The sequence below is a fragment of the Amblyomma mixtum genome, chromosome 1, assembly GCF_055824585.1.
Source record: "Amblyomma mixtum isolate Tamu chromosome 1, ASM5582458v1, whole genome shotgun sequence".
Taxonomy (NCBI): domain Eukaryota; kingdom Metazoa; phylum Arthropoda; class Arachnida; order Ixodida; family Ixodidae; genus Amblyomma; species Amblyomma mixtum.
Window position 1 is genome coordinate 16,248,203 of NC_143012.1, and position 21,412 is coordinate 16,269,614.

At 44.8% G+C, this 21,412-nt stretch overlaps 3 protein-coding genes across 3 annotated transcripts in view; 2 read left to right on the top strand and 1 right to left on the bottom strand.

The window, feature by feature from the left end:
• Positions 1-649: 649 nt before the first annotated feature.
• mago (mago, exon junction complex subunit) lies at positions 650-5,564 on the top strand. Its single transcript, XM_089544207.1, has 4 exons — positions 650-829; positions 1,451-1,509; positions 3,699-3,809; positions 5,338-5,564. Exons 1-4 carry the CDS (start codon positions 739-741, stop codon positions 5,518-5,520), a joined length of 444 nt encoding a protein of 147 aa, XP_089400333.1. The 5' UTR covers positions 650-738; the 3' UTR covers positions 5,521-5,564.
• A 2,732-nt stretch (positions 5,565-8,296) lies between these two features.
• Positions 8,297-9,279, bottom strand: EMC6 (ER membrane protein complex subunit 6). Its single transcript, XM_089544218.1, has one exon. It carries the CDS (start codon positions 9,053-9,055, stop codon positions 8,702-8,704), a length of 354 nt encoding a protein of 117 aa, XP_089400344.1. The 5' UTR covers positions 9,056-9,279; the 3' UTR covers positions 8,297-8,701.
• Positions 9,280-9,430: 151 nt separating this feature from the next.
• Positions 9,431-21,412, top strand: part of Rich (Guanine nucleotide exchange factor subunit Rich) — a 42,968-nt gene continuing 30,986 nt past the window's right edge. The window contains exons 1-8 of the mRNA XM_089544243.1: positions 9,431-9,819; positions 11,893-12,000; positions 14,203-14,282; positions 15,229-15,336; positions 16,965-17,110; positions 17,244-17,377; positions 18,135-18,226; positions 19,938-20,190. Of these exons, the coding sequence (XP_089400369.1) occupies positions 9,679-9,819; positions 11,893-12,000; positions 14,203-14,282; positions 15,229-15,336; positions 16,965-17,110; positions 17,244-17,377; positions 18,135-18,226; positions 19,938-20,190 (1,062 nt within the window). The 5' untranslated portion in view covers positions 9,431-9,678. The remainder of the gene's footprint in view (positions 9,820-11,892; positions 12,001-14,202; positions 14,283-15,228; positions 15,337-16,964; positions 17,111-17,243; positions 17,378-18,134; positions 18,227-19,937; positions 20,191-21,412) is intronic.

A 21,412-nucleotide genomic window follows, 5' to 3' on the forward strand; every position in this document is an offset into this window, starting at 1 on the left:
AAGTATGTATTTCCAACTAGCCCCAGTAGTAGCTCTTTTGAACAATGATCATATACGGCCGCATAAATGAAAAAAAAGCTGAAGAAAACGTGAGCCGAGCGCGAGACTCGTTCTGCAAAAGCGGGTAATCTTGGGCGCCGCCAACTGTCACAGGAAGTCGGGTAACGAATCAACCACAGAGCTACGACACATTACAACACGTGAAAGAAAAAAGAAAGAAATCAGCGACAGCACAGGCTATGGCACAGGCACACACGTTCGAGTCGTTGCTCTCATTCAAACCAACACTTCACGTAGAACCTGGAACTTCTACAAATGAAACCGCGCACTTGCCACTGTCCGGTGGCCACTACAAGCACAAATAAATGAGTCCGGCACTGCTTCCGCGAATTTGGTTCGGCAAGTGAAAGTAGCGATTCAATGCAACTATTCCACGCAACAGAAAAGCTACCAACAATTAGTGCTACTCAGAAACGCTATAAAAACCCGCCACACGTGCACCACAACAAACTACTGCACTTCCTCTGGCACATCCGCAACTGGCGCCATAGTTGTGCATAATTTTGTCACGTGACCACTCAACCAAACAGCCAGATTGAAGTAGGCTCGAATCCAACCGAATCCGTAGGCGTAGCTTTGAGCGTAGCCCGTATTTAGCCGAAGTCCATGCTTTATCCAGTCGCCAGCGTCAGTGCATTGATTGTGTGAGGCTTGCCTCGTGACGCTGAACTTCGAAGGATGACTTCTACAGATTTCTACTTGCGGTATTACGTTGGCCATAAAGGCAAATTTGGTCACGAGTTCCTTGAGTTCGAGTTCCGGCCAGATGGTGCGTAGCTGCTTGAAATCCGCGCATTGGGTCGCACGGACGCGAAGTTCGACATCGCGCACCGATTTACGTTGTGGTGGTGGTGGTGGTTCGTAACGATTATTCTTTAATGCAGTGCTAGGAACATCACAAAGAGAGACTCGGATGATGAGCAGACACTTCTGTGTCGTGTTCCTTGCGCTTTCTTCCGAAATATCCGGTCCCACCCTGTTGCTTGGCGGGCGTTTAACTTGGGGCTCGCTTTGCTACGTGTGTAGTGTCCGCCTTTTGGAATGACTTCCCTTTACTGAAGCGGAAGATTCATTTGCAGCATGCCATTCACACTTTCTCGCCTTGCTTCTGTCGGCACTGTGGGACCTCAAAACATTCGATCTACGTTGACATTTTTCATGCTTCCCTCACGTGAATTCGTTCGCGTGCAGTGTCCCGAGCAGTACTTCTGATATGTTTTGCTTTGTCTTGTTTGAGTTCTTCTGACTATCTTTCATATTGAATGATCGCCTGGGTACTTTATACCGCCTCCTCATAATCTTGCAGTTGTGGTGTAATTGTAGAGAGTTCCTTGGAGCCCTAGCAAACGTTACCTTTTCGGTCACTGAACGAACGTATTCATTCTTGCAGGCAAACTGCGGTACGCGAACAACTCCAACTACAAAAATGACACCATGATCCGGAAAGAGGCAAGTTTCTTCCACTACGTTTTTGCTGCTGCGTGCAACCGGCTACTGTTCTTCATCAACGATTTGCCATCTGGTATTTTATCATCTGTCCGGCTCTTTGCGGACGACTGCGTCATTTATCGCCGCATCAACAATAGCAGTGATCAGGAATTATTACAGGATGACCTAAGCCGAATTCATAAGTGGTGTTCCGACTGGCTAATGCAGCTCAACGTTTCTAAATGTAAGTTCATGCACATCTCACGTAAACGTTCGATTCTTCATTTTTCGTACTCCCTGAACTCCATACCGCTGTCTCAAACTAATTCATACCGGTACCTCGGCATCGAGATAACAACCAACCTAACCTGGGCTAATCACATCACGAAACTATGTGCCAGTGCCTCCAGATCACTCGGATTCATCAGGCGATCACTTTCCATGTCCACCGCAGCCACCAGACAACTAGCATATGAAACGTACATCCGAACTAAACTAGAATACGCCTCAACAATATGGAATCCTCACCAAGCCTACTTAATAGATTCACTCGAAGCCATCCAGAATCGGGCAGCACGCTTCATCACCTCACAGTATAAATCTCAGCTCAGCATCACAGCGTTGAAATCATCTCTCGGCATCAAGTCATTAGCCTTTCGCAGGAAAACTTCAATTCTTTGTCTTTTTCATAAACTGTACTTTAACTTTCCAGCACTTCGAGAAAACCTTCTACGAGCTCCGCTACGATCATCTCGTCGTTTATTTAACTCCTTAAGCATACAGCGTTTGCACGGCTCCACCAATTATTTCAATAAATCTTTCCTTCCCAGTGCGATAGAAAGCTGGAATAACCTCCCCGAACACATTGTCATTGAGACTAACCCTTCCAGATTCAGACAGCTCCTAATCGACCATCTCAACGACAAATAATCTTTTCCTGCACCCTATGCCAGCTTCCAAGCCCTGCAAACTGACCAGCCTGTTCTACTTCCAAAGTTGTAATTTGTTCCTGTTTATATTTCTGCTACTCTCTGTCATGACGTGATTATTTGAATTTACTTGTCTTTTTTTTTTTTTTCGTCTTGTTCTACTTTTTTTTCTATTCTATATTTTATATTTTCTATATTTTTCTGTATTTCCATATTCCTTCTATATTTATATATTCATGTATGACTGTTGAACACCCCTGTACCACCTCCCCCCTTATGTAATGTCCCTAACGGGACCCTTAAGGGTTAATAAATGATGATGATGATGATGATAATGGCTCTAACGGTATCGCCGAGCGTCGACCGGTGTATAACCCACCTCTTATCACGGTGTGAAGCTGCAAAATTTGCTGGAGTGGGCGCATGCTCGGAGTACTCACGTTTAGCGGAAGCATTGTCTGATAGACCCTTGTACACGTATGCACAACCGCAAAGCCGAAGTCTCAGTTTGGTCAAGTCTGTTTAGGGCTATTTGGTGTGAGCGGATCTAGACTCTGTGGCTCAAAATGTACTGGGACAAAAAACAAATGACATGAGCTAGCACCAGAAGACTAGCAGTCCATGTCAGAGTGTTAGCTGTGTTTAGAGGCAGTTATATGGGTTGCGGTAAACAGCGCTGCAGCAAATCTAACACGGTTTTAATGTCCTTTACAAGTTTAACAGCTTCTAACTCGGCTAGTAAAGATGGGTTTTCTTTTTTTTACTTGATGCCGTTGTAATGCTGCCGCATTTGTCTAGGGCAGTGTAGGGTTAAAGCTGGAAAATTAAGATTGATCATTTGAAGTTCAGGCCATATACAGTGTAGGCAGGCTGGCATATGCAGCTTGGTTACCAATACTGATTTAAAAGTGAGACGTTCAGACCGAGAAGGACTCCGTGATCATCGTTTGGGAGTGAATAAGGTGTAGCCTAGCCTCACAGATCCAAGTGTGAGGATACCTTGGTGCATCGCAGTTTTCTTGTGAAAACAGCCGATGATGACGATGCCTGTATTCATTTTTTGGCATTCTATAGCTTATAAAAACTCGGCGATTTCATTGAAAGTAGCATCTTTATTATAAGTATGTGGGAATCATACCTATAAAGGCCAAATTTTCTTATTATTGCCACTTTAACCTGTGTTTTTTCCTGGCTTGTGTGTCTTTCTGGGTGCCTCTCTAGCTTCAAACTCGTTCATTAATTATTGTGGCTGGCCTGATGTGTCATACACTTTCCCCACAGGCTTATGTGCACAAGTGCGTCATGGAAGAGCTCAAGCGTATCATAGACGACTCTGAAATCATGCGTGAAGACGACGGCCTCTGGCCCCATCCAGATCGTGTTGGACGGCAGGTAAGCAGTCAGTGCTGCTTACACCGTTGGATGCAGTGATGCAGCTGTGACCCTCATCAGGGTATAGTGTAATTGTTGCGAAAAGTGTGTCGGCCACTTTGTATGGGACCAAAGCACCTCTTGGGGGTGGCTCAATAAGTGCAGCCTTTGTCAAAAGTTTAAAGCCCACTGGATTTGCTCCCTAGCTGTGTAGCGTCGAGCACTGAAAACCTCCAAGGGGTGAGCAGGACTTGACTCCTCATCTCTTGAGGTTCCAGTGCGACTGTCAGACCTATGGTACATGGCCCACCATTAAGTGTGGTGACCTTTGGAACTTTTGACAAATGCTGTACCTCTGGTGTGCCCAAGCTGTGGAATGCCCTCCCCTGCACCCTATTTTCAACTTTGAGCGCTACAGAAAACTTACCATCAACTTCTACTACTTTTCGGATCCAGCGCAGTTGCCTTCAGAAAGACTACAGGGTCAGCTGCAGAAGTTATCAGATTCCAAGAGCTGTGAAAAAGCTGTTTCCTTACACTGTGACCATAACAGTTCACGGCTGAGCAGCTCACTGAATTGGTCGTAGAGAGGGGTTCAGATTGCATGATTCCATTCATGCATGTGTGCCCAGGTTGCTGGGTAATTTACATTTATTGTCGCTCTTGTGTATCGTGATCTAGTGCTAATGATTTCATAATGGGGTCTACTTTGAACAGAAATGTGACCCATTTCTTGTCAGAGATTCAGTGGCGCTTTTAACCTAACGTTTGGTACGCCTGCACCAAACAATATGGGTGTCAAGCTTCTTTGAGATCAAACAAAACATACTGGAACAATCCGTGTATTCAATTTAAGTCGCACAAAGTTTGCTTAAAATGAAGAGATGCCAACAGGAGGAAGTCACATTTGAATGGCCCATTAGCAACAAAACCCAGGATTGTCGGCATCCAGGAAAAGTGGTCTAGAAAACCCCCAATGACGTCAACAGTAAAGAAGAAAATTTCTTCCAAAGGTGTGGGGAATTGAACCAAGGACCTTCGGATTGCGAGGCGAGCATGCAACCCATAGGCCACAAAATCGCGTTTTTTTTCCTTCGCGTTGCTTCTTTGCGAATAAAGGTGGACCTAGTGTATGCATTGCTTAGGACTGTATGCTAATAAGTAGGTGCTTCATTATTGATGCTACTCCAGTGATGTGGATCTATTGCTTTCTGTGCAGCTTTTTATACAAGCCCATGGTGTTTGGCTGCTTGGGTTAACGCCCGCCTGAACCACCTACAACCACTGTAATAGATTGAAATCTCGTTAATGAGAACTTCTGGTTTATTTGAATTGGTGCTTTAAGCCTGCGAGTCTTAAGCCTATTGAAATGGCTCCCCTAAATTGAAACAAATTTTTGGTCTCCTTTTACTTTAGATTATCATTATCGTATCATGAGTTGTGTACTCATATCATATCACATCAAGGTGTGTACTCAGGCTATGAACAGTCTGATTAGGCTGCATGAGTCGCACATGTTGCAAACTGTGTGACCTTGTATGCACCGCAGGAGCTGGAAATAGTGATGGGCGATGAGCATGTGTCCTTCACGACGTCCAAGATCGGCTCACTGGTGGACGTCAACCAGAGCAAGGACCCCGAGGGCCTCCGCTGTTTCTACTACCTGGTGCAGGACCTCAAGTGCCTCGTTTTCTCCCTCATTGGACTCCACTTCAAGATCAAGCCCATCTAAACAAAGAAAAGAATCCAGAGAAATAAACATGTACTCACACACCACCATTGTTGCTCATATATATACATTTTTTTAGCATTTTACCTCAGAGATGCTGAATGCCAGGCGGGGGAAAGCTTGTGCCTATTAAAAGATAGGTGGGCAGCTGGATGCACTGGGGACCAAACCCTCCCGCAAACGGGTGGATGCTGAAACCATTAGCCCAACACTCTGGTGAAAATAGATCCTCTGATACCACCTTGTGGGGGCCAAACAAGTTGGCATTGGTGCTCTTTAGCCAAGCTACCTTTAGCTTCATTACGATCAAATCATCGTCATTATTTATTTTACTCCGTTGGCAGGATAGTCCTCATTCGGTTGAAAACCCGGTGTTTACGTGTATGCATGTGTGTGACTGAGGACCCTCCACCCCTGTAGCGGATCGGCAGCTTCTGCTGGTGGGCACCTTCTCTGGAACCATGTAGAAACAAATTGTTCAACCAGTCCTGCTAACTTAGATTTGTCGCATCACATTGTATGATCACCTGTGTATTGTCCTTGCTGGGAGGGGAAGAATGGGGGTTTATTAAGAAGACAGACTTACTAATGTGAATTTTAGTTGTGGTTATCTTAGAATAAGTTGCATGATGATTAGATCTTTTTGGCTGTACTTCTCACTTTCTTGAGACACAGACCTGGATAGAACCCCTGGCAACTGCATCTATGCTCATGTGGACTAACAGTGATGTAACAATAAACTGCGTGTGATGTCAGCCACACAGAAGTGATAAGCTGGTTGAAATGAAATGGTTATGGGTAGTAGCACATTATGTGAAAGAAGCTGATGGTCCCTTAGAGCAATGGAATGGAATTCAAGGGAAGGCAAGGATAGCAGGGGCATCAGGGAGAAGGGTTGGCAGATGAGATCAAGTCTGCGAGGTTAGGGTACCCACTGCTGACCTAGAGAAAATGTTAATGGGAGATCAATGGCAGAGGCCTTTGTCATGCAGTAGACGCAGTTGGATTGATGGTGGTGGTGAACATCAGCCATAACAGCCATAAGACCTTCGATATGTTGGCCTCCCTGCAGTCTTTGCTGCATACTAAGCGAATGTGATAGTTAAGTGTAGCCAAAGCACCAGTAGCACAGCTTGACAGGATAAAGCATAGAGTCGACACTGGCCTGACCGGTGGGGCACCCACCATGACTAAGAATTTCATGAGCATGCATTGTCCAACTTGGAAGACAATTTAAGCAAATGGTATTGGGTTACGTTGATGAACAGAGGTTACGTAGATGAAGCTTTTTGTTGACATGAACCAACCTGCAGTCATGATAGATGTTGCAAACGAAAAATTCCCGCAATATTACTACACAATTCCTATTTGAAGCCCCGTTTTCCTGCAGAAGTTTGAAAACTTCAACAAATTAATAAAAGTGAGAATTCTGGCCCTAGAAGTTCCGTGAAACTCCATAAAAATTTCTTTTTCGTCGAATTTTACTTCTCAAATGGGCTGACGAGGGAGAATTCCCCAGATGGAATGTCACTGCCAACATGTCCTGTGCGCTCTTCCTTCACAGTCAAGCACAAGTTTTAGTGGCAGTGAAGAGAAAGCTACAGGGGCGGAGCGCGAGTAACTGTGTCACTCTGCCAGTAGTTCGGCTGCATGATGGTTGTCTGGCACGTTCACTGCGCAGCTGCTTCGCTCTGTCACTGGTGTAGTTGGCACCACGTACGGAAGCTTCTCATAACCAAACACCCTAAAGAATTTGCTATAATCAAAGGAATTATTTCTGACATGGTGAAAGACATGAGAGCGCAAAACGGGGACACGAACGAGTAAGGGAACAGGACGAGCGCTGCTCGTCGTTCCCTTCCTCGTCCGTGTCCCTGTTTCGCGCTCTCATGTCTTTCACGAATACGCACCAACAAGCCCAGCTTCAAGTACTTCTTAGCCATATTTCTGACATGACTCTCTAATGCTGAAAGTGTGCAGTTATGTTTTGAAATATTAAATAATGACCATTACCAATGTACTGTGTTTTCTCAAAGAAAATGTGACCTGCAACCACAGACTATAATCTCTTGATATGTCAATGGGCACTGAATCACAAAATTGAAAACCAACATTTGTGCTTTGCAAAAAAAAAAAATTCTAAGAATGTTGTTTTGTAGCATGCCAGTAAAATGCACTGAATGTTGAACCTGCCTTCTGTCACATTTTCATAACTCTGCAGCCTTTTTACATAATTCATTCAGAAGAAATATATATATTAAAATATTATATTATTATATATGGATATATTAGAAAACAGCCCCGCCGCTGTGGTTGAGTGGTTACAAACGCCACTTCAAGTCAAAGTAGCGAATGGTTCCCTTTAACTGAATATATTCGCTTTTTCAACTGTTACTGAAGCTAAAGGATGCACCTGGCATGTTCCCAACTCTAATGGAGAAATGACTTTAGCTGAAGTTGCAAATAAGCTCAATCAAACAGGTTCAAGGGTCAAATGGGAGCAGTGGCAATGCATGCTGAGATGCAGAGAACATGCCTATTATTTGGTTTCCAAGACATCCAACACTGGTCCAAGTCTCCTTTTTCCAAAGTTGCTCTATTTTGGCTCACTAGAATTTGTGCATCAAAGCAACGCAAAGCCAAAAGTTCCACCTCAAATCAGCAAAGATAACCATTGCAACACTGCACGAAGAAACGAAGACGACAGAAAGGCAAGGCAACAGATGCTAACGTTTAAATGAAGAATCCAAAAATCGGAAAAAGAATTGGTGCCAATGACTGCTGCAGATCAAATATCCTTTATGCAACTCGTACAAAGCACCAGTCTACATACAACCACCAGCCAAAGCGACACAAGAAACAATCATATAATGTATGTGCAACATCGCCGTGCCAGCATGACAACACGGGAATGACTACAGGCAGAGAAATAACAGCTAGGCGCTTAAAATGGGTGCTCTGAAGGGCTCTGGTGAAACGGCTGTGCCCGCCTCAGAAATCACGTAGACGAGATGAGCTCACGTAGACGATTTAACACTGCACCCGATTCGCGATCAAAAGCCGCTACTCCGGAGTCGTCACCAGGCACAAGTCGTGACCACGCATCCGCCACGGTGAAGCCAGACTTCGGCCTTTACCATGACTTCACACCGAGCACACTTCCTTCAGGAGAGCCGCAAAGACTTCAGTAGACGTGCACGATACCGTAGAAGAAGGTCCAGAAAAGCACGTAGGTGAACAGGCCGCCGAACAATCCAGTGGTAAGGAACGTGGTACGGCTACGCAGGAACCGGTGCCAGGTGTTCATGGTGCGAAGAACCAGCATGAGCCACAGCGCCAGCGCCGTGGCAAAATAGAAGAGGAAACCCCAGAGGCCCGTCAGGCCGAGGATGCCCGCCGTGCAGCCGGACAGGGCGGCCAGCGAAGTGCGGCAGTATTCGAGCACGGCGCCGTTGTGCCGCATTGCGGCCTCGCTGTAAGCGACCGTCTCGCCCGATTTTTCCTTCTTGGAGCGAACTTTGCGACCGTACTCCGCCATCCTGTCCCGCTGCTGTCGTGTCTCACACGCCGCGCCGTTGCCGATCGAAGCCGCTGCTGCGTGCACGCCACAAGTTGCGAGCGACACACACACCTGCGTTTGGCAGGATACAGGTAAACAAAAAAAAAGTCAAGTCGGATAACTAACCGCTTGAATGAATGACAGGAGAACGGCAACCAACGCCGAAACCACGCACAACCAAGCAGCACAGCACAGCACACCTGCGCTGACCTGCGCAACCCATCAAGATCAAACTGGACAAATGCAGTCAGTCTTTGCCCTCTTAAAGGCGCTGTGCACACTACTTATTCGATTGTATCTTGACAAACGCATACGTCCATGTAATTATTTAACTACATATTTTGTTTCGTTTTTTTTTACCTGTAAAGTGTGATGGCTGCTGTAAATTGTACGAGAAATGACCCGGACTCCTGACGGGACCGCTTTTGCCGTGTATGCATCGTTCGCGCTGCGCATCAGACTCTCTTCTTCGAGGTCCGGTGTTCGTATCATGCGGGAAGCGTCGCTTGTGCATGGCACTCGGTGGGACGTGACGAGAAACCCTAGTGTGTTTCGGTGACAGGCAGGACGTCTCTTCGGGAGAGACACGTCGTCCCGTCGTGATGTATTTCCCGATCCGTTGGCCTCAGGTTCTCAACATCGACAGGACGGCCAGTGCGACGCTGACATGGATCGCGTCGGACTACAACAGGACGTTGTTCGCCGTTCTCACGGAGAACAGCATCGGCATCTGGTTCGAGAAGGTAAGGAAAGGGGGAGGTCCTTGCCGGGGGCTCAAGCTCTGCCTCGGCGGCTGAATGACATTCACGAATTCCGCGAGGTAGGCTCAGTGTTTCAATTTCGTGATCAAGGGAATAGAAAACTTCAGTGAGCGACGCCGACTGCGCTAAGTACTGGCGCTAAAGCTTTTCGAATGAATTCCTGGAACGCATGCGTGATCAGCTAACCAAGCAGGGCTGCTTGAATGTTTGCTCTTAAAGAGCGATGAGCGCATTGTCAGCTGTATGACAATAGTCGGCAGTCCTGATGCATGTTAATCATGCATTTAATGTAGTGCGCGACTGTTAGGTTACATTGTCGCATTGTCCGTCATTGAAGATCGGCTCCTCGCGCACGCATAATATTCTGCTTCGCGTTTTCGGCAGTTTTCTGAGCTTTTTGACGAAGGACTGATCATTTGTTGCTTGTTAGTAAGTTTGGTGCTTATCTCGAAAGAATCCACAAACGTTTCATAACACATCATAACGAGTTAATTTTGTTTAATTTACATTTATTTTAAATGTGCGCATGTTTCAGTTGAGTGTTTCTTGGCACGCTTCACAGATGCGCACCTCGTTTATATCCCAACACTTCAGGGATGGCTGGATACCCTTTACTCATGCCAAATGTTTATATGTTGACACTCGGTGCTGCACTAATTGGTGGTTTCGGCAGTGATATTCGCCTAAGGGTATTACAGTGGAAATGCTGAAGCTTTTGCTTTTCAGACGTGAAACTCTTCTGATGTCCATCAGATAACCAAAAGAGATTCAACCATTCTAAAACAGCGCAAACAAGATGAGGACGGCGGAAAGAAACATACAACACGAGCGCTCACTTACAACTGAACTTTATTGAGCAAAACGTGCACAATATATAGGAAGGAAGTGGCAGATGTAATCAGAAGCAGTCGACGTCATAAGGTGTAAAGGGCCATAAAAGCTATAAAGAACGTAAAAGGGTCATAAGAGGATCTTATGAAAAGCGATAAAGAGCATAAAAGGGTCATAAGAGGACCTTATGACATCGACTGCTTCTGATGACATCTGCCAGTTCCTTCCTATATATTGTGCACATTTTGCTCAATAAAGTTCAGTTGTAAGTAAGTGCTCGTGTTGTTCATTTCCTTCCGCTGTCTTCGTCTCATCTGCACTGTTTTAGAATGAGTATCTACCAACTCACCCAAGCTTCTACTTTGGCAGATTCAACCATTGAGAGAAGATGCCTGTGAAAACGAAACAAATGTGCAAATATTCTCCTTTCTTCACATGCGTGGAAAGTTACCTGCCTCTCAAAAGCCCACAACAATTTTATAGCGAGTCTGTTGAAAGTGACAAAACATTATGACCAATTTAATTTTTTTGTTTTTTGCAACAAACTGTGGAATTAAAATTCATTTCTTATCGTGAAAGCTAGAGAAAGTAAAAGATAGCAATCCCTGTGGACTAAGTGGCACCGATAGTGAAACATTAGCATTGCCATGCTACTGCCACCAGGCAGTGGCGTGATGGCAGGCATATGGCATACCACTGAATGTACAGTACGGTCCATTGTTAAAGGGAACATGCGATCGCGTGCATTTCGTGCTTCACAAATCCCTGCCGCCTAGATGCGGCGAGAATAGGCGGCATCAGGCGCATGCGTGGAATGACCAGCCGTCATGCTTACTGCGCATGCGTCTTGTGCCGACTATTCCCACAAGTTCTCGGCGGCAGCGCTTCGCGAAGCGCGGAGGCCACGCAATTGCTTGTTCCCCTTAACAGTGGACCGTACTGTACTAGTGCTTGCAGTACTGGGGCAGTGGCTGCATATTGGAAATGTGCGAGACAATTTCTGTTTGAGACATTGTCTTGCTCAGAACAACCACTAACAATCACCGTTGCAACAAAAAAATCAGTGAGGTAGTGCTGTGGCTGCTATAGCGTGCGTGCCTTTAAAAGGAATAGTGTGCTTTAGACCTACTCACAATCATGATGACATAGACCATCAACATGACAGGCGAGTGTCAATTCTTTTCTGTTCCTCCTCCAAAGAGTTCCTTCTTGTCCTTTTGGCAGCTCTGCGTTCAGATTGCATCTCACGTACGAACGGCTGAGTCGCTGAGCAAACATGGCAGCAACTCTCGACTGGTGTGGAAGCGAGACTCCTCCATGCTGGCCGTCTTGGTGAGTGAAAGGGGGAGCGCACTGTTTTGCACTGTTTGTCATGTGCTTGCAAGCAGCTCGTCACGTTTCGAACCCTGTGGGATTATTATTGTTTTTGTTGAAAGATTAAAGGGACAAATAATTATCACTGTCATTAATAAAATGCAAATATAAACAAGAAAATGAAAAATGCAATGACGATGACTGTGCAGTACATGTTGATGGGCTTATTTATTTGTTTTTTATTTTATTTATGTGCCCTAAGGTCTCTTTCGAGCGTTACACAATGAGCGGCAGCACAGATTGAAGACGTACTCAGAGACGAAGACAAGACGTGCGCTACTGCTTTTGCTTCCTAAAAATGAATGTGTCAAGTAAAAAGAGTAGTGACAAAACATCACCCCATAGCAAGAGCTTAAAAAAATGTGTGGGCAAAACCAACGTAAAAAAAAAGTCAGTTGTCATAGAGAAGCAGTGCCACGCACAAAGCATTCTTATATGGAACTGTTAGGTTGTCAGTCTTGAAAAGGTCAACAGAGCCCCGTACACTTTAATTCCAACAAAAGACATTTGCACTCGGCAATGAAATGTCCTCTATTGTAGGTTCTGGTAGAGAGTGAGCAGGTGATATTCTTCTGAAACAGTACTAGCATGCTACTGCAGAAGCACTGGGTATTGTTAATTAAATGGCAGAGATTCGTTAATCAAATGGCTAACTGCCTCTGCCAGAATAGCCATTCGTTGATACTCGTGCAAAGAGCTTCCAACTTTTGAGAGGGAAGGTGAAAAAAAGCAGCAAAATGGAGAACAAAGTGAGGTGCACGAAGTCTTCACACGAGGCAGTTTTCATTTCAGAAATCATTGCACTGTATTGTTTCACTGGATTCTGAAAGTTTGTGGCTTGAGCCTTTTAGCTGTATTGCCACTCTCTCTTGATGGATGGTTGTTACTGGATGCCTGAGAACTCGTGTCTGAAGTCATGTCATGTCCTAGAACTCATGGCTAAAGTCTCCTTGCTGAGTGTTATCTGCAGAGTGTCATGCATCATGGCGATGCATCATTTCTCCGGCAGCTGCAGACATGCACTACACCAAAGCAACAATGCACTCACTAGAGCCACACTGCACCAGGGCACTCTGCACCAAGTTGCAATGAGGGATCAAGGGTCAGAGAATGCAGTTGGGCGTCATACAGGGCTTAATTAAAGTCGGGGAGGGGGGGGGGGGGGGGGTGCCTCAGATCCCCTACCAGTATTGACAAGGGATGTGAGACCCTCGTGTTAGAATCTAGGTCCTGCATGAATCCAGAGCAAGCAACCATTCGTTATTTTTCTTGTCAGTGGTGGTAAAAGCACCCCTTCTCTCTTGTTTCGAAAATTGCACTGTGGTTTTTAGTAAGAATCGGCATGTTTTCTAAAACCTGAAATGCAGAAAAGTAAAAAGTTGCCAACACTATGAAAGGAAGAAAAAATTGGTTGAGGTTCAACCCGGGTGAACCTAGTAGACGAACAAACGCAAAACCGGCGGTATTTATAGCAAAGAATGGTGTGACGTCATTGCTACGTCATCGCATGACATCAAGCGATGCGAATCTCAACTTTAAAGATCAAGGTCAAGGTCGAAGTCAAATGTCAAGTGACCACGGGTCATCGGTCACGGGGTTGCCGGCCATTAGCTATAACCATACCATACGGGCATATCATGGCTATGCGCAGCTAGACATATAATCATACATTGTTAGTCTTGGGGGTGCATGCTTGGTTTGACCTTGATTGGGCTTCAAGGTCAAATGCACAGAGCCAGGCAGAACCCTGAGTTGTACCTTGAGTAGTGGAACTTTCGTTCTAAAATGGAAACTGGTGCCTTCATATCATGAGTCAGTCTAGAGCTGGCCACTCAGCTCCAAGGCTACACAACTACGAGAGCGTGGCGATCGCTTGTTCCAGGTCTGTGTCGTAAACTGAGCAAACGAGGACATTTAAGAATGATTTCTCCCCTCTGTATAAAATGATGTGTAATACTACAGGCCTGCTTTCTCTCTCTTCTTCTTTATTTCCCTCTCTCGAATCACTAGAGACCCTCCTTTGATGGAGTCAGACATTAAGCACTGGCACTATAGGATCGAGGATACCTTTGCACTGCATTTCCAGATAGTGCTGGCAGTGCAGTGAGTGATGCATGAATCAAACGAAGTGAAGACTGAGTCATTGTTTTTTGCTTGCAGACATCAAAGGGCCACCTGCTCATGTACAGAGTCATCACTGAAGAGTCTCGGCCACCACTGTTTGAACAGGTTGACAGCAAGTAAGTTGGGAGAAATGCTTTGAACTTTTTTTTTTTTTTTCAACATGAACAGGCTATTCTTAACAGAAAAGGGCCTGTCTAGTCATTTGGTTGAAAAGGACAGTGAAAGTGATCCTATTCTAACTTTTTTTGATGAGGCACATGTCAGAAAAGTAAATGGATGCAAGGAATGAAGTTCTGAGTGCATGAGATGGCGCCTGGGAGGTGGTTTGCCAATTTGTTGAAAACAGTTCTGGGGAAAATATTCTGGCCTGTGCTAAGGACTACCTTTGGCACTTTTATTGTTCTTGTGTGCTTTGTATACGCGTTGTTTTGCATATATTGGGCCTGCGTCGCTTTCTGCCCCCTAGTCATCTTCGTCATCATCATTTATTACATCTTAAGGGTCCTGGGTTAGGAATTTACATAAGGGGAAGAAAGCAATAAAAATTCACATATGGTCAAGTTTGCCAAGCTTATCACATTACAGGATCCAACGCCCCATTCGATGCATATACTCTGTCTCACTAATACCGCAGTGTTGTGTCGGCTGTGAGACATGCTGACGAGGTCACTGATATTGGAAAGTAGCACCGAGTCTTGGTAGTGCGTAGGCACTGCATTTGGGTTTAAAGACTTATCAAAAAGCTTTAATATTATACTGCAGCATTCTAGCATCCGATTTTGTTCTTGAAAGCAGGAGGTGTGGGAATAAATACATATGATGCATAGCAGCACAGTGCTAGTTTGTAGAGCTGCTGTCCTTATTGGCTTAAACCAGCTCCAGATTTTATAGTGCTACACAGTTTTAGTGAGGTAGAATTTGCAACGTTGCAACCAAATAGTTCTGCCGCATGAACTTATTAATTTTTAGAGTGTCTTTGCAGCTGCGAGATTTCGTATAGCTTTGTGGAGGAAGGTTCTGTTTGTGCTGTATTGATGATTGACACTGCCCTCATCATTGCAGCCAAGCCAACCTCAAGAGGGAGAGTGCGGAGCTGTTTGTCAAGGATCGTGTGCTGCCTATCAAGCTGACACCCACATCTCATCTGTCCACTTCGGCTGATGTGGCCAGGTGAGCATGTGGTGAAAACTACAATTTGTAGTTGGCTGAAAATTTTTAATTTAAAAAAATTATTTTTGTCGGAGATACTAGTGCATTTGAAGCGGGTATGCAGTCTAGTTTCTCTGTGAATGGGGCTGCTGTTACATTGATATAGTTATTGTTATTCTAGTTATGAATTATATCTTTGTCATTAACGTTGTGCTCTTGCTCCTCTGCTTTGTGGAGGCCCGGGTGGCCCTTTTGCTGCAGTCAGGATAGATAGGGAGCTGGTTGTCTGAGTGTGGCCTTTTGGGGGCTAGCGTTCTGGCCACTAGCATCAGAACCCACTTTCCCACATGAAGCGTTTTCCTTCATCTCCTGCACTGCTGCGTATTCGAGCTATGCTGGCTTTGCTAGCTCCTTTGGCATTAACATAAGTTGGGTGCAGAGCCTTTCCTCTTTCCCAGAAAGATGGAGCATCAGGCAGTGCTCTCCTTTGCTTAGATCCCTTTCTCGTTTCTGTGCCCACAAACACACCGAATGATGGCAACATAAGAAACAGCATGCCAGCAAGGTCGAAAGGAAGATGAGACAAATGCAGGGGTTGTTTTGGTCTTTTCTCCCCGTGTACTCCAGGTCAATGGGCACAAGATTTTCATGGCTTGTAGCTGGCATGGCTTGTAGCTGGCACAAGCGCGGTGAAGTATGCATTAGAATTCTTTCTGTCACACTCCTTTCTTGAGAAATTGCCTATTTTATCAAGCCGCTTTCTTGCATCCTCTACCACCCAAACTTTTAAATTTTTTTTTAGGGTTGGTAAGTTAAGTGAAAATGTGAAATGGTCACCTCTGCAAGTATTGACCCATGTTGAATGAGAGGAATCTGGGAAGGAAGTCATTTAAGAAGGGCGTTTACCGCATAATCTTGTTTAAGGGCCACGCTCCCAATTTTGGGCTAGATAATTGGTAAAAGATACAGTTATAAGTTTTTTTAACTTCGTGTATGGGCTGCACCTTCAAAATTAAAAGTGCGGCCCTCACACTTAAACTTTTAAAAGTGCTGTTGAATGTGCAGAGCTCTGGTGCAGACGTTGGGCTTGTTGGTCAATAGTCATGGTTGAAGCACATACATCAACAGACACTTCATCGTGAGCATTCAAAACCAAAATTTGTACTTTGCAAAAACAAAAAAAAAATCTGAGAATGTCTTGACCTGTGGCTGGCCAATAAATATGCAGTGAATGTTAAACCAGCCTTCTGCCACATTTTCTTAACTCTGTGGCCTTTTCACGAGATTCAGAGAAAACAAAAAATGGAGACATAAGAGTGAAATTTTGCAAGAGTGGTCATAAACTTATTTCTATTATCCTAAAAAAACTACATGTAATTATGTAAATACATCAAGAAATAAAAAAGCTTTTGCTGAAAGCCGCACCTTAAGCTGCAAAGCATCAGTGTGTTAGCAAGAATTCAGGAATGTGTAGCCAGTGATACCTGCAAACTGTCTCCTTTCTACTGATAATTGTGTGCGTTTACGCACCCCTCCATGCATTGTCCTGCTAAGCAGTGAAGCTGTAGCTGTCATGGACCTTCGTCATTTAGTGCAGTTTGTCTTTCCCATCATCTGTGCAGTGTTGTGATGACTTTGCTTTGCTGCAGTGTACTCAATTTCGGTGCCGAAGAACTGCTGCTGTGCTGTGGCAGTGGTCTGATGCTGCGGGTCGGCTGGGACGCTGCCTTGCACCAGGAGCTGACGTTGGACCTTCGGGATGTGCCATTCCACAGCGGAGCACCCTCCGCACCCAGTGAGGATTCTTTAGTGGTGGTTGACCTTATGTCGCATTGCATTGCACATCCTGACGTGCCAAGAACATTTACTTCTCAAATGGTTCTTATTCTTGTTTTCTCTCTCTCTTTCTTTTCTGTATTTGTATGCAGGGCCAAGCCCTCACAGAGGCTCCCTGGAAGTTCGAGACGTCCAGTACCTACCGTTGCTGGGCGGCTTGGCGATTGTCTTCCGAAACGGCCGCGCTGCGGTCGTACTCAGTTCCAGTCCAGAGTTTGAGTCCAAGGTGACTTTCATTACACTAGCATTTACCTGCATAAAAACAGCAGTCAGGCATCATTTCAAACCCAGCTGTGGCAGATTGTGCCACCCTTGTCTTTTCCGTTTGTTTATTCCTAACTGTGGAACTTGGTCATTTCTACATTCTGCACACCTGCAATTTTTTTCCTTATTCTTACTGTTAGCACTCCACTGTGCTGCTTCAAAGGTGGGATAGTCCTTGACTCCTTGACCTTTGCACTCTTATCTGCTTGAAAGCACACTCTTATCATCTGCTTAAAAGCACAAAAAGGGTGCCCTTTTAAGATCACTTGCTTGACCGTACGTGCACTTCATTAGTTCGGGATTAATGACTCCCTGTTTTAGTAATTTACCCTTGCTCTGGAGCTGCTACCTTTTGAATAATAAATTGGGCTTGCCAAAGTGGTTACAAAAATGCAGTCGTGACAAGTCTTTAGGCTGGTGTGACCAGTGTCACAATTAAGCAAGGTGCTCACTCCAATGTGTCTTGCTGTGTTAAAGGCGCACGTCTTCTAATGAGCAAAAATAACTTGATCGTACCATTGGCATGCAGATGTTTTAACTGAAAGAATAGCAGTAAATTTTGGCAGTACATCTTGCTGATGTGAGGGATGTAGTTTTTTTTTTTACTCAGCAAGTCTACCTACTAGGATGATAAATTTTAATAGCATGCTGGACTGCTGGCAATTTCTGTTATGCTGGCTACTGAGACTGCGTGCATTTTTTAAATTTTTTTTATCAAGGATGCTCATGCTGTGTGGATTCCTGATGTCACGGAAGCCACAGTGACTGCTGTGAACCACCGCTACCGGCTAGTTGCCATCGGGCTTGCAAAGTGAGTCTGCATTGCTATTTATCTCTCTAGTAATTTGGGCATGCTGAAGTCATTTTTGTTGTTGCATTTCAGTTAGTGTTAAGCTCCTGAATAATCACTTAGAAAAGCAGAAATCGGGATGAGTTGGATATATGCTTTTTGACTGTGTACTGTGAATTAGTGTTTAACTGCCATGCACAATAACAGAAATGTGAGTGAGTCTGCATGTGCAACCTAGGTGTGGTCATCAGAAATGAGTCATTTTGATTCCTGCATGCAAAGTAGTATGAAAACTTCTAGTGTTCTTTGTTTCCTCAATTGCATTCCGGCTGTGATTTGAAAATCTGCAATCTGATGTGCGATTCTCTGTGTAGTGCAATATAAAATTATTATTGTAGACCCTTAGCCTCTTTTGATGTGGCTGGATGCCATTTAAGCTGCAAAAATCATTTGTATAGAAGTTGGCAGGATGGCAGATAAATATAACAGCGAAACCCAAATGGAGATAGTCTTTGAGGAAAACCAATCACTGTTTACTTGTCATTTCTCTCAAAACTACCTAGGCTGAATTCTGTATGTAGCGACGTATGTAACTTATTCAAAACTACCTTTTTCCTTTACCAATGAGCATATTGAAGTGCACTACATAACAGCTATTTCAGTCAGTGGGTAGTGGTGATAGCAACAGTAGAGAACTTTAGTATAGCTTTAGCTTTATAGTGGACCAAGGGGAAATTATATGAGCATGCCGCAAGCAACGTATTCCACAGGGGGTTTCAGTATAGTGTTCCGAAAACTTAAATGAAATATACTTTAGATGGAGGCTAAATGCCCTTTTATATGGTCGTCAATTTTGTTATTTTGCCAAAATAATATACAGTCTTTTACAGCCAGTTAATACAGTAACTTTTATTTCTGCCAGCAAAGTGCCCAATCAATGCCTCGGTGATTCAAATTATGTGAACTGAGTACGCAGAAACAGTGGCACCATCTAGTTAAGGAAATGCTAAGTACAAACCAAAATCCTTTCGTAAATTTAATATTCTAAATTGTCATGTTAAGTTGTTGAAATATATAAAACACAGTGACAAAGCTCAAAACCTGTTTCAGTTACGTTCCAAGCAGTTGTAGATGGTTGCAGTGCAGTTGGAGGCCCCATTGCTCCTCGGCACACCAGAATCAGGAATTTGCCTCAAAAGAACTGAGCAGAAATATGGTTTACGCTTTGTTGTCAGAGCAAGGTCAGTTATAGTGAATGGCAACAACACCAGTAGTTACTATGTAGAAAACTTGCCAACTCGAACCCCTACAACTGCTTATGCCACTGAAGCAGATGGCTCTTGCTTGGAAGGATGCCGCCACATTTTTATGCTAAGTGGGCGAAAGCTGCAACACTAACTTCTGAAAATTGTGTTCATATGCTAATGATATTTCCCCGTTAGCGTTCTGTGCATGCACACTCGGGTCCTGTTATTTTGCTAAGCACGTAATCATGCAAAGCCTGCTATTCTAAAACTCTCTAGTTTGTGGACTACTTTCCGCTAAGATAGCCAGTGGTGGTCGCAGTTGGCTAGGCCGACATTAACAATGCTCACTGCTCTGCCAAGGGTATGGACATCACATAAGAGAACAAGGATGCATTTGTTGCTAGATGTACCCTTCACATGAATATATATGTACTAGCACTTTGAAAATGTAATGGCATTGAAAAAGGTCAACACATTGCATTCAGTGGCCAGGGGGCCGTGTTCTACCTGGACGAAGCCAGCGGCCAGTTTGTGGCCTCGCATCGGCTGTGCCTTTCGCCCAAGGACTTCCCTGAGGCGGGTGCCGGTGCCGTGTCACAACTGCAGTGGACTCCGGATGGCTGTGCCTTGGTCTTGGCTTGGGCCCGGGGCGGCTTCTCCCTGTGGAGTGTATTCGGCTCCCTCCTGGCATGCTCCCTCAACTGGGATGGCGGGCCGCCTGCCTGTATACATGCTCTGGTCAGCCTGGCAATCATTCAGTAGCTCCAGCAGTGCAGTGTAGTATAGTTCTAAAGATAACCATGCCCTTTGCAGAGCTTTCCACCAGACTTGCGTTTCAGAAACTCTCAGGTTAACCAGCTTGGTATTCTAGGGCTCACAGACTGATTCCAACCGAGGACATGCAGGAGAGTTGCCAGGTGCTGCTAATTTCAAATTTCTTTATATCTGCCTTGCGGTTAAAAGAAATAAACAGACGGAGGAACTGTGGGAAAAATTTGAGTGCAGCTACTGAGGTATTTGAATCATAGGTGATCTCTCATGAAACATGCAGTGCAGAACAGTGGTGGCACTTGGCCTTGGCTTATGTTCCTACCATACCCTCACCCTTCGCTTCCCTCCTTATGTTCCTGCTGTACCTACCCTCACCCTTTGCTTTTGTCCTTGTGTTCCTACCGTACCCTCACCCTTCGCTTTCCTCCTTATGTTCCTGCTGTACCTACCTTCACCCTTTGCTTTCGTTCTTGTGTTCCTACCCTCACCCTTTGCTTTCCTCCTTATGTTCCTGTCATGCCCTCACCCTTTGCTTTCCTCTGTATGTTCCTACTATACCCTCACCCTTTGCTTTCCTTCTAATGTTCCTACCGTACCCTCACCCTTCGTTTTCCTCCTTATGTTCCTACCATACCCTCCTCCTTTGCTTTCCTCCTTATGTTCCTGGCGTACCCTCACCCTTCGCTTTCCTCCCTGCACTCATTTCACTGTTGCTGCATACTTTCATTCTCAGCTCTGCTTCTTGTTGACTCTGCCAGTTACAAGGTCGATCCTGCTCAACCTGGGAACAGGCGCCTAAGAGCTGTGCTCTAGAATGCTGCTAGGCACAGCTTCAACCCCTTTCACTAGCAGTGGCTAGAAAGCACAGCTTCATATGGGAACAGTACAGGTGTATAGTGTTTCTCACTATGATGCTAAAAAGCAGCGTTGTGCTTCTTTTGATTAGTAGTAATGCATTTCTGTGAGTTGGATGCAGACCTCTTAATGGATTTTTATTTGTTTCTAGTTGAGTTTGCCATCTGGCAATACAGTGTTCATTCATGTTCAACCTGTCGTATAATTTTGAGGCTTTACTGAAATGCAGCGAACCATGTGTGTCACTATAGTTAGGCAGTACTTTACGAGTACTATAGTAAAAATTGTCACTCTGTCCTGTTTTGGATTTTGCAAGGGACAAAAAACAATGAAG

Coding starts and splice junctions, on each gene's coding strand:
- mago (XM_089544207.1), top strand. CDS start 739: ATGACTTCTACAGATTTCTACTTGCGGTATTACGTTGGCCATAAAGGC. Junction 1,510..3,698: donor ACACCATGATCCGGAAAGAG/GCAAGTTTCTTC, acceptor CTTTCCCCACAG/GCTTATGTGCACAAGTGCGT. Junction 3,810..5,337: donor CAGATCGTGTTGGACGGCAG/GTAAGCAGTCAG, acceptor TATGCACCGCAG/GAGCTGGAAATAGTGATGGG.
- EMC6 (XM_089544218.1), bottom strand. CDS start 9,055: ATGGCGGAGTACGGTCGCAAAGTTCGCTCCAAGAAGGAAAAATCGGGC.